The sequence below is a fragment of the Neolamprologus multifasciatus genome, chromosome 22 (genome assembly GCF_963576455.1).
Source record: "Neolamprologus multifasciatus chromosome 22, fNeoMul1.2, whole genome shotgun sequence".
Lineage (NCBI taxonomy): Eukaryota > Metazoa > Chordata > Actinopteri > Cichliformes > Cichlidae > Neolamprologus > Neolamprologus multifasciatus.
The window spans coordinates 33,989,080-34,001,712 of NC_140459.1; the positions used below are offsets into that span (position 1 = coordinate 33,989,080).

Here is a 12,633-nt window from a genome sequence, read left to right on the forward strand (position 1 = left end):
GTCCAGTATATTGTCACTCCTAATGGCACACTTGACGTGCTGGTGGGATTTAGGGACTGCTGTTTTTAAGTCTGCATGATTAAAGCCCCCTGCTATGATACCTACAGTGACAGGGTATATGCTCTGTTTATTATTGATGTTTGTGTGCAGAAGTTCAATCACAGAGTTAGCGTTTGCATCTGGTGGTATGTAAACGGCTGTTATTATGACAAGAAGGTAGATGGGCCTCCATTTGACAGTCAGATATTCTATGTCCAATGAACAGTGACAGTCTGTGATCCCTGTGTTGGTACACCAGCTGTTGTTCACATACATACAGAGCCCACCTCCTTTGCTGTTACCGGAGTCCACTGTTCGGTCATGGGGCTGTGTGGTGTAGCCTGCTAGCTCAATAGCAGAGTCCAGAATGGATTGATGAAGCCAGGACTCGGTGATAAGAAGGATGCATGAATCTCTGACGGAGTTATTGGCTGTCAAAAAAAAGGTCAAAATCGTGACCTGAACAACACCCACAATGATGGGCGGAACATGTCAACAGCAGCTGCATATTCACACGAGCAACCTCTGTCAAACGTCCACCTCCTCATCAGTACAACCACACTGGAGCACACTACAACAGCAAGCTGATGTATCGGACCTTGCTGCCCGCCTGTCATGCTGTGACCTACTGACTGCAGGACTGACAGTGTTTGACAATAGGCTGGAGACTTGTATAGCATGGAGATCTGTTTTTCACAATGACAATGAAGACTTAAACCTAAAAAGCAGTGAACAGTTTGACTTACTCACTAACTGGCTTACAGAGTCTCTTCAAAATGCTCTGAGAATCACAACTGTTCAAGTTAATAATCCAGAAGCAAATCTTTAGCTTTCAGACAGCCACCACCTCTGGGAGCTCGCTGATTGCTCCCCTAGAACCCAAAGCAGCAAAAATAGAATTTTATCTGCCAAACTGAATTTTTCTCAACACTCCAACAGGAATAAACCCGATTGTTGAAAAACATGAATTGCAGAAGTCATGGATCAAACAGGGCTCCAAGTAAAGCACCATCCACCTTTCTCCTACTTTATCCAATTTGTGAAACGCAGAAATGAAAACTGATCCCAGCTTCATTCTGCAAAACTGCAGCACTGGGAACAGGGCCACTCGGCAGACAATCACCTTTGAGAGCCCCTGTAGTAGCAAACAAACTTAGTTTTGGGTGCACTGACCTGTGTTTTCACACTCGCTCTCTTTATCAGTGCATATGAAGCCGCATTCACTTGGAAAATTTGGAGGTTTTGGAATGAAGACACTGGATTAGAGGAAACGTCGGCCCAAAGGGCTCTTGATCTGTTACAAGTGTCTCAATATGCCCTCCCTCAGTCATAAGTTCTCAATAGCCTGCAAAAGTCCTATAAAACCACTTAGCAGAGTGCTTTTATAAGAGACTTACAGGATAACAAATTATTAATATTAAAATATCACCTTGGAGCAAATTTTCAATTCAATTTAATTTGATTCATTTCAGTTTTATTTATATTGCACCAAATCACAACATGAGTTGCTTCAAGGCACTTTATATTGTCATGTAATAATCCTACAATAATACAGAGAAACCAAATCACCTCAGCAGTCAGATACAACAACTTAAAAAATAAAAGATTGCTCTATGATGATCTCACTATTGGTTAACAGGCTTTGCTACTGATAAGACCAAGCTCCATTTGACTCCAGCTGGTGAACCCAACCCCTGCCTGCCCATCAGATAACTTCTGCTGCCCATCTCCCACATTAATGTCATAATTAATTATACCTTAATTAGAATTACAACTTAACACACTGCTAATGTGGTTGTCAGATAAAAGTACCTTTCTCGGTGTCCTTATTTCAGTTCAATTCAAAGCCGGCTAACATCCTCAAAAAAGTGTTTTTTAGGGCTTCACATGTCAACTACTTCAGCTGCTGAAGGGAAGATCTGTGTGCTTATGGATAAAATGTTCTAGTGGCTTCTAAAAAGCCAAAATGCTTCAATTGCCCCCTGGTGCCTAGCTGCATCCCATCCAGTGGGGGTCAAACTATCCATCCTATTCTGCTTATTAATTCAGGGTCGCTGAAGGGCTCGAGCCTATTGCAACTGCCATAGGGCAAGAGGCAAAGTGCACTCTGGGGAGGTCGCTAGTCTGTCGCAGGACTAACACTGTCTGTGCATGTCTTTGGACTGTGGGAGGAAGCCGGAGTAAAAAAAAGAACCTATGCAAAGTTTAAGTAGTTCTTCACTGTTCTGGGTCCACTATGGGATGCGGTTCCCTGCATATTCCTCATAATCATGTATCTCATTCTGCCAGTTCTGATTGGCTGGTGATTGCAATGAACATGTCGGACCAAGCCACCCACTCTTAAATATAAATATTGCATAGTCTTTATTCAAGATAAGCCCCTCTTCTTGCTTCATCCCAGCAAGAAGGGCCGTCTGGTGAGACATCTCACTCATGCTACTCTGAGAACCGGGGTTACAAAGTAACCTAAAGTTCTCATTCCTAGCCTTTCTCACTATGGAAAAATGGAGGCTCCCGTATTGTTAGACAAGCTTATCTTAAGCAGTCATAGAAATAGCCAGTATCTCACCTATCCAAGTGAGGACCCAGAGCCCAGCACTGCTTGGGCAATGCTTGAAGCTGAGACATCCAGCCTGTAAAACCGGACAAAGGTGAGAGGTGAAGACCAGCTTGCTGCTGCACAGATACCTGGATTCACATTCCTCTGACAAGGGCCCAGGACACTGCCAGACCATGAGTGGAGGCTAGTATACCAAAGAGCAATCACCTCCACAATCCAAAGCGAGAGCCATTGCTTATGGCTCTTACGAGGGCCTGCCTTGTAAGGCCTAAAAAGCTGGTAATTACTCTGAAAGTCCTTAGCGCTGTCCAAATAAAGTCTTGCAGATAAGATCGCCTTACTGGAGGGTAACTGGTATGACAGCTGATCTATGGTTAAAATTTGGGTTCAGGAGAGATGAGCAAACCGTAGCTAGTGCCTAGTGACGGGAATTAGCTAACACTCCTGTCTGTGGACAATTAAGCTAGCTAGCACATCCAGCAGATGCCAGTCGTAACTTTTTGTAAGAATTCCCTGTAACAAGATCAACACCGGGAGTAATTTTATATATATTACTGTGATGATTCACACATACATAAGAGTAATTGAAACCATCAACCAAGAAAGAACTCTCTTCCAGAGAGTGCAAACCTCTGTAAAGGCAGCTCTCACTCTGGGCAGTATTTAACTCGTGTTGTGTGTGTAGTCATTTTTTTCCCTTTCTTTAAAAAAACACACTTTAAGAAGTTTGTAAAGCAGTAAAACTCAGACAGAAGGCTACTTTGATTACACAAACATTATGCAGGAGTAGGTAATGCATAATAGGTACTGACTTGTAAATAATGACATTAGAACCTTATTATAAAATATTATACTAACTAGGCAGCTCATTATCCTTGATAATACCTTCTTTGAAGATATTATGCATTTTGGGGTCACCTTGAAAGAAAGGCAGATGCAACATCAGAGCTCAAATGTGACATGATATTTGGATGCATCTGTTATTTAGAATCCCCATATACCAGTATCATTTCCTAGTAGTTGGCAATACAAACCAAAGAACGTAGTTTTTGGTTAGTAGTGGCAAACCAAGCTGAAAAAGACAGCTTTATTTGACAAACAGTTAGGGTAAGAGGCTGAGGATCACAACAGGAATATAGGAAATAGAGTAAGTTCTTTTTAATCAGGGGCCCTGTGGGGGCGCTTAGCCTAAGGAAATCACAATATCATATTTTCCACTTTTCTTCTACTAGAGTGCATAACAGAAGGGAATGGACCCCCTCCCCACTGAGACTAATGGAACATAAAGTGGACCTAAACCATAAATTCTGATTCAGTCAAGGGACACCAGTAACCTATGAAATGCAAACTGTTCCTATGAATGTCTGTGATGCAGAGGATCTTGAGGGTCTTAACAACAGCAAGTGATAAAGCACAGATAGTTTGATTAAAGAAATTTCTTGCATTTGCACAACGTCTCTAAAATTAGAAACAAGTGATGCTGAAAAACTAGTTCATGCATTTATTACTTCCAGGCTGGACGACTGTAATTCATTATTATCAGGATGTCCTAAAAACTCCCTGAAAAGCCTTCAGCTAATCCAAAATGCTGCAGCAAGAGTCCTGACAGGGACTAGAAAGAGAGAGCAGATTTCTCCTGTTTTGGCTTCCTGTTAAATCCAGAATTGAAAATCCTGCTCCGAGGCTGCTGGGGACTTCCCATAATGTGTTTCTTCTTCACTCACCTTTTCTTTCACTCATTATGTGTTTATACACCTCTCCGTATTTAATCATTATTCACTTGCAGCACGGTGCAACTTGCAGCACGGTGGTTAGCACTGTTGCCGCACAGCAAGAAGGTCCTGAGTTCAATTCCAACATCAGGCCGGGGTCTTTCTGTGTGGAGTTTGCATGTTCTCCCCGTGTTTGTGTGGGTTCCCTCCGGGTACTCCGGCTTCCTCCCACCGTCCAAAGACATGCAGCTTGTGGGGATAGGTTAATTGGAAAATCCAAATTGCCACTAGGAGTGAATGTGAGTGCGAATGGTTGTCTGTCCCTGTGTGTTGGCCCTGCGACAGACTGGCGACCTGTCCAGGGTGTACCCCGCCTCTCGCCCTATGACAGCTGGGATAGGCTCCAGCGCCCCCCACAACCCTGAAAAGGAGAAGTGGAAGCGAATGGATGGATGGATCATCATTAACTTCTGGCTCTCCTCCACAGTGCGCCTATTTGTCTTCCTTCCCTCACCCCCAACTGGATGTGGCAGATGGCCCCGCCCCTCCCTAAGCCTGGTTCTGGCCGAGGTTCCAAATCCATGAATTCACATGGTAGGATTTGTAAAGAATTTATTCGTAAATCAGGGTGGAAAATAAGTATTTGGTCAATAACAAAAATACAACTCAATACTTTGTAACATAACCTTTGTTGGCAATAACAGAGGTCAAACGTTTACTATAGGTCTTTACCAGGTTTGCACACACAGTAGCTGGTATTTTGGCCCATTCCTCCATGCAGATCTTCTCAAGAGCAGTGATGTTTTGGGGCTGTCGCCGAGCAACACGGACTTTCAACTCCCGCCACAGATTTTCTATGGGGTTGAGGTCTGGAGACTGGCTAGGCCACTCCAGGACTTTCAAATGCTTCTTACGGAGCCACTCCTTTGTTGCCCGGGCGGTGTGTTTTGGATCATTGTCATGTTGGAAGACCCAGCCTCGTTTCATCTTCAAAGTTCTCACTGATGGAAGGAGGTTTTGGCTCAAAATCTCACGATACTTGGCCCCATTCATTCTGTCCTTAACACGGATCAGTCGTCCTGTCCCCTTGGCAGAAAAACAGCCCCATAGCATGATGTTTCCACCCCCATGCTTCACAGTAGGTATGGTGTTCTTGGGATGCAACTCAGTATTCTTCTTCCTCCAAACACGACGAGTTGAGTTTATACCAAAAAGTTCTACTTTGGTTTCATCTGACCACATGACATTCTCCCAATCCTCTGCTGTATCATCCATGTGCTCTCTGGCAAACTTCAGACGGGCCTGGACATGCACTGGCTTCAGCAGCGGAACACGTCTGGCACTGCGGGATTTGATTCCCTGCCGTTGTAGTGTGTTACTGATGGTGACCTTTGTTACTTTGGTCCCAGCTCTCTGCAGGTCATTCACCAGGTCCCCCCGTGTGGTTCTGGGATCTTTGCTCACCGTTCTCATGATCATTTTGACCCCACGGGATGAGATCTTGCGTGGAGCCCCAGATCGAGGGAGATTATCAGTGGTCTTGTATGTCTTCCATTTTCTGATGATTGCTCCCACAGTTGATTTTTTCACACCAAGCTGCTTGCCTATTGTAGATTCACTCTTCCCAGTCTGGTGCAGGTCTACAATTCTTTTCCTGGTGTCCTTCGAAAGAAGTGCATGTGCAATGACAATAAAGTTGAATTCTATTCTATTCTATTCTATTCTATTCTATTCTATTCTGTATTTGGTAACCAGAGTGAAACATAAGAGTGAAACTTCTGGTTGAGGGCTAATATCAAATTAATGAACAATTTATTTTCACGAGGACCACCATCACACTGAGCAGAAGGAGTCAAATTAGCTCATTTCAACATAATATTTTGAGGTTTGTGAAAGAAATCGGAACGGGTGACTATTGGATCAAGATGTTTTATGAAGGTATGAAAAACTACTATATAGCCGGCTCCCAGTGATATCACACTTCAGTGCTGGCTTCAGTTCTCAGATCCAGTGCTTACAGCCATCTTTTACAAACAATGCTTGAATACTCAGCACTAAATCTGTTAAGTTCAACCAACAAAACTACAACGACACTAAATGTCCTTTTGTTGTGTCTGATAGAATGTTTCCAATTCCATCTTTTCACTGTATTAAACAAATCACATGTCTCTTGTTTTGGACATTTTATATATTAATACGAATGCAGATAGTTACTCTACATAAGTTAATCAAATTAAATTCTTATTTTTTGAAAAAATAAATACTTATTACCCCTGATTTTACTATTGCTTGAAATATATAGACCACAACAAATCCTTTATTTCAAACCAACAGCTGTATTTCATTTGCTCACATCAGTACTTTGTGTAAATTGTGTCAGAAACTCACACTCTTTGGACATCCCAACTGCAAAGCACTTCTGTAGGCGGCAATACTGACAACGGTTCCGCGTCACCTTGTTGATGATGCAGTTCTTGTCCCGGTGACACGTGTACACCATGTTTTTCTGGATGCTTCGGCGGAAAAAACCCTGCAGAGACAGACACATATAGGAAGGCAGGGGAGGGTGGGGATGCATTATAAAAGCAGCGTCTCACATAGTTATCCTCACTTCACTTCTAATCTTCTGCAACTGCATTTTTGCTTAAACATCCACACAGCTCCACTGAAATCCTCTTGTCACTGGATATCATAACGTCACAACAGTGTGTATAACAATGTGCTGGATGTTTTGTTTTGTTATTGCCATTAATACTGAGCGAAAAGACAGTGTGTCCCAGCTGGGAGCTTCAAATGCTGCTTTGAGCTGGGAATTGAGCACAAGCAGGAACAGACACTAAAGAATTTAATGGTATCAAAAAGTGAGGCTGCTCGTACAGTATGAAAGACTTAACCAACAACTTGCCATGTCTGAACTTAAAGTAACATTAAATTTCTGCAGCAGACCAAATGAGTGTTCTAATAATTAATTACTAGAAGATTTCAAATGAACTCAATCTGTGAGTCTGCCCAAAACATTTTAGGCAACAAAGTGCCTAAAAACCTTGGGTTAGTGGAAAGATGTGTGTTGATGGAGAAGATCATTTCTATTTCAGAGACTCTGCTTTGGGATCTACAGGAGCTGGATTAAAAGGAAGATGATTTACTTTGCATAAATGGCACTAACAAGTGAGTTCCTTCATAAAAGCTGCTCTTAGAGCATCTTAAGTGAATAACAAAGAGAATGGACACTGCTGCTCAAATGCTCAGTGAAATTACTGGAGTTGTGCTGTGTTTGAAATATAAGTTAACGAGCTAAAGGCCAAATTTGTTTTTAAGGAGCATTTTTGGTTTAAATAAAATAAAAATTTTCCACAGAGTGGCTAACCACCATCTTCAGTGCTTTTGGACTGTTCTGACTTGCAGCTGAACAGACAGAGTCCTTCCCAGCTGGGTGCCATCAAAATAAGTTTGTGATAATATTATTCTACAGCATGCAGTTATTAACAAACATAAAAAATGAAACATTACTATCTTGCTGTTCTAAAAGTTCCTTGTAAAGCCTTTAGTTATTTACACTTCTGATAGCCATCAATAAGCTTTGGGCATAATTTTGGTTGATATTTGAAAACAGTGCTTGGTATTGGTGTTGTTCCTAGAGTATTTAAAAGTAGAATGGGAGGCAGAGCCTTCAGTTTTCCCCTCTTCTGTGGAACCAGCTTCCAGTTTGGATAGACAGACACTATCTCTACTTTTAAGATTAGGCTTCAAACTTTCCTTTTTGCTAAAGCATATAGTTAGGGCTGGACCAGGTGACCCTGAATCCTCCCTTAGTTATGCTGCAATAGACGTAGGCTGCCGGGGATTCCCATGATGCATTGAGTTTTTCCTTTCCAGTCACCTTTCTCACTCACTATGTATTAACAGACCTCTCTGCATTGAATCATATCTGTTATTAACCTCTGTCTCTCTTCCACAGCATGTCTTTATCCTGTCTTCCTTCTCTCACCCCAACCGGTCGCAGCAGATGGCCCCGCCCCTCCCTGAGCCTGGTTCTGCTGGAGGTTTCTTCCTGTTAAAAGGGAGTTTTTCCTTCCCACTGTCGCCAAAGTGCTGCTCATAGGGGGTCATATGATTGTTGGGTTTTTCTCTGTATCTATGAAGCGCCTTGAGGCGACTTTTGTTGTGATTTGGTGCTATATAAATAAAATTGAATTGAATTGAATTGGTAGAGGTTATATAAATTGGTTGGTTTCCTGGCACCGACCTGGCTGTTAAGCATAGTTCACAAATATTCAATAGGATTGAGGTCATGGCTTTTAGAAGGCAGTTCCAGAAGCTTCATGTTGAGCCTGCTTTCTTCATCCCAAACCAGTTTGATATGCGTTTGACATCACTGTCCTGTTGGCACACCCAGTTGTGTCCCAATCGTATAGATATTGATATGAGGTGAATTTAAAGAATCTGGAAGTACTCGTCCTTCTTCACTATTCCCTCAACTTTTTCCATTGTGCTTATACCACGAGCAGCAAAACAACCCCAAAGCACGATGCTTGACAGTGTTCATGGATTTCAAAGCCTCACCTTTGAAATCCATGAACACTTGCTGTAGCTCAGGTGGTAGAGCGGGTCATCTGCTGATCGGAAGGTTGGTGGTTCGATTCCTGGCTTCCCCTAGTCTGCATGCCAAATATCCTTGGGCAAGATATTAACCAAGTTGCTCTCAGATGCATCCATTGGAGTATGAAAGTGTGTGTGAATGTTACTTAGAAAGCACTTAGAAAAATGTGCTTGTGTGATTGGGTGAATGTACAAGTTGTGTAAAGCGCTTTGAGTGCTCAGAAGAGTAGAAAAGCGCTACATAAGAACCTTTATATTTGTATACCTATTTTTTAAGGTGAATAGGTAAATAGGTATACAAATACCTTTATACCTCCAAATATATCTCTTGTTAATATAATCAAATAGCTCAAATCTTTGTCTTGGTTGACCATAAAACTCCATTCATTTGGCTTGTCCATGTGGTAGGGCTGTGCAATATGACCAAAATCTCATATCCCGATATAAGACATCTATTGTCCCGATAACGATATAAATCACAAGAAATTTAATATTTTCTGTAAATTCTGTGAAGTTGTGACGGCCGCCGTTTTCTTTGTGAGTATTTATTACACGGCGTGCTGCAGGGAAAAGCCTGTTCTAACGTTTGAGTCTAAGGTTTATTTTTTGCTTGTCATCCGTAAACAATCTGCTCTTTCACGTGATTCAGTTCATTTTGAAAGGTCTCAACAGGATCTTGAGCTTTATTGTGAAAGGTTTATGTGGAAAATAAACAAGCAGACACGCGATGGTTTTACCGTCATTGTTGCTAACGACAACCCATAAAAACAGCTTGTCCATCCGTAGTGTGGTTATATTAAATATATGAGAAAGAGAGAACTTTAAGAAATTAATATAGCTGCTACAGTGACCATCAAAGCGATGAAAAATATTGCTGTAAAGTTTATTTTGCGACACCACAAAACAAACGGTAGCGTAAAATGAAACGATAGATGTTTTTATATCGTCATCCGATATATATCGTTATATCGAACAGCCCTACCATGTGGGCAGCTGTAAATCTCAGTAAAACTTGAAGCTTCTTTCTTGGTCAGCACCCTCTCAGTCTATGTCAAGGTAAATTGCACCTCACTGTGGACAGTGGCCCTGGTGTTTCAGCAGCTCTCAGTTCATTGCAGGCTTGAGCCTTGGTGATTCCTGGATTGTTCCTGAACATCCTAACCAATTTCTACTCATCTGATAGTGGAAACTGAGTCTTCTGACAGGTTATGGCAAAGTGTTGACATATATGAATAGTACTTACGTACAACTGTTTGAACTGATGAAATGAATTATGAAATGGCTCCAAGAGGCCCCAGAGAGTAGATTCTGTTCATGTGGACATTTTCAGTGGGAGAAACTTCTCATCACTCATCCAAGTCTCTTTCTCAGTCTCCCTAACCTTATAAACAGTAGGTTTACATGACTGCAACTAGTACAACTGACTAACAATGGGTCGTGAGGTCAATTTCACCATCATTAATATGCAAACTCTTGTGACCATTGACCAGAGTAACCATGGTGGTACATTATAAATTGATTTCCCCAATATATAAATCATGGTAATCCACCTGGCACTGAACCGGATACACTACATGACCCTTTTGTGCAAGGGGACCTAGTCCTTCCTGTGGACCAGAGAGGGGGGGCGGGGCGTTGAAAGCCACTGAAATGTTACGGCTCGGGAAAATGCGCCTCAGCTGTTCCTGGGATAACCACATTTACTCTGGGCCGTCTTGAAATGATGCTCTTCTGCTTTCCTGGCCACTGTGTCTGTGGGGATGTTTGTACTGTGTTGCAGCGTCCTGATGAAACCCAGTTTCTGCTCCAGTGGGTAATAAGACTCAGACCTTAAATACTGCTCTGTATTGATTTACAGTGCACACTGACTTTTAAATTTCCCCAATAATGATGGAAATCTTGTCTGCAATGGTGGAGAGGTTGACAGATGAGATGAGGTCAGGCAGGAGTCTCCGTGGCCTATAATGTTTGCAGATGACATTGTGATCTGTGGTGAGATTGGGGAGCAGGTGGAAGACCTGGAGAGGTGGAGGCATGCCCTAGAGAGAAGAGGAATGAAAGTCAGAAGAAGCAAGACCGAATATGTGTGTGAATAACAAGGAGGCAGGTGGAAAAGCGAACAACTAATAAACAGAGATGAGTTTAAACAGATGACAGAAGAGAGAAAATGCGGGGTAGAGAAGAGTGCCAAGGGTGATTTGAGACAGGACAGCTGTAAGAGCGAGGGTTTACAAGATGGTAGTGAAACCTGCTATGATGTATGGTTTGGAGATGTTGGGAGTGAAAAACGTCAGATGTTAATATTTTTTTTCATTGACCGAGATAGACAAGACAAACAAGACAATTTGTCCTGTTTGTCTTATAAGACAAGACAAGTTAGAGAAGTAAAGCTTATTTGGATACGTGCAAAGCTACTGCATTAGACCAATGATGTTTAAGATGAAGCTGAAAGGCAGGAGAAAAAGAGCAAGACGTCAGAGGAGGTGCATGGATGTAGTAAACAAGGACATGCAGAGGGTTGTGTCTGAGAAGAGGTCCCTGGGGATAGGGTGAGATGGAAGCAGATGATCTAAGTAGTAATGCTTTTTGCTGAGAGATATGACAAACTACATACAGTGTTGGGAAGGTTACTTTTAAATGTATTCCACTACAGATTACAGATTACATGCCCCAAAATGTATTTGTAACGTATTCAGTTACGTTACTCAATGAGAGTAACGTATTCTGAATACTTTGGATTACTTTGGATCATGCTTTTTACAACTACATGAATGTACTATTGCTGTGTGATTCATTACTATTACTGAAGGTTACTCTCCACACCAACACCAACTAGATGTTTAAATCTTAATATAAATGAGTAACAGTAGGTGGACATTAGGTAAAGCTGCACATTTTGCAGCGATCTCGTGTAGAAAACTATTCGGCGCGTATATAAAACAGGTCCGCGGCTCCGAACCATAGTAAAGGGACCTCTGGCTAATACATTGGGTTCGTGTCGGGTTCGTGTTAGGCTCGTAGCTGAAAACTAGCTTTACTTTGTTGTCTGGGTCAACTTTGCTATCAGAGACAGAGAGAGGCGTTGTAAGCGTTGTAAGCTTACTTACAGCTGGGCTCGTCAGGCTGCAGTGGTTATTATTATATTTACATGCTTCCAGCTCCCGTTTCTGGTTGGTGAATACTCGTACTTTTCTTTTTTCTCCCTCCCTCGCTCACAGACACATAACGGGTATGGCAGTCCATTCTCCCTGCAGCACGGACTACACTGCCCATGATGCTACATTCTTTAGGGTGAAGCCTGTAACACTCTGCTGTTGCCTTCATATTAAATCATTTTTGTGAATAATTTTAAAAAATATTTCTTCACGTCATTATGCGGGCCGCAAGTAGAGGTGAGACACAGGCATTAGAGCCTCTTAATGTGTGTTTGTTTGGGTTTCCACCAGCGTGGAATTACCAAAAGTAGAGAGGGCCTAGCTGAACATATGAAACAGGAAAAGACCGCCGTGTAATCCCTTTATTTCAGCAAAGTAACTGTATTCTAAATACCACCTTTTTAAACGGTAACTGTAACTGAATACAGTTACTCATATTTTGTTTTTTAAATACGTAACGCCGGTACATGTACTCTGTTACTCCCCAACACTGACTACAAATTAGTGACCTGTCAAAATCTAAACTGTTTTACAGTCTACATGATCCATTGCAAGGAACTCAAATTTT

At 42.0% G+C, this 12,633-nt stretch overlaps 1 protein-coding gene across 2 annotated transcripts in view; it reads right to left on the reverse strand.

Moving 5' to 3' along the window:
- LOC146493865 (retinoic acid receptor beta-like) overlaps window positions 1–12,633 on the reverse strand; it is a 229,692-nt gene that overhangs the window by 47,745 nt on the left and 169,314 nt on the right. For both annotated transcript variants that reach the window (XM_085149712.1, XM_085149713.1), the window contains one exon: window positions 6,700–6,841. In XM_085149712.1, coding sequence (XP_085005838.1) covers window positions 6,700–6,841 — 142 coding nt within the window. The remainder of the gene's footprint in view (window positions 1–6,699; window positions 6,842–12,633) is intronic.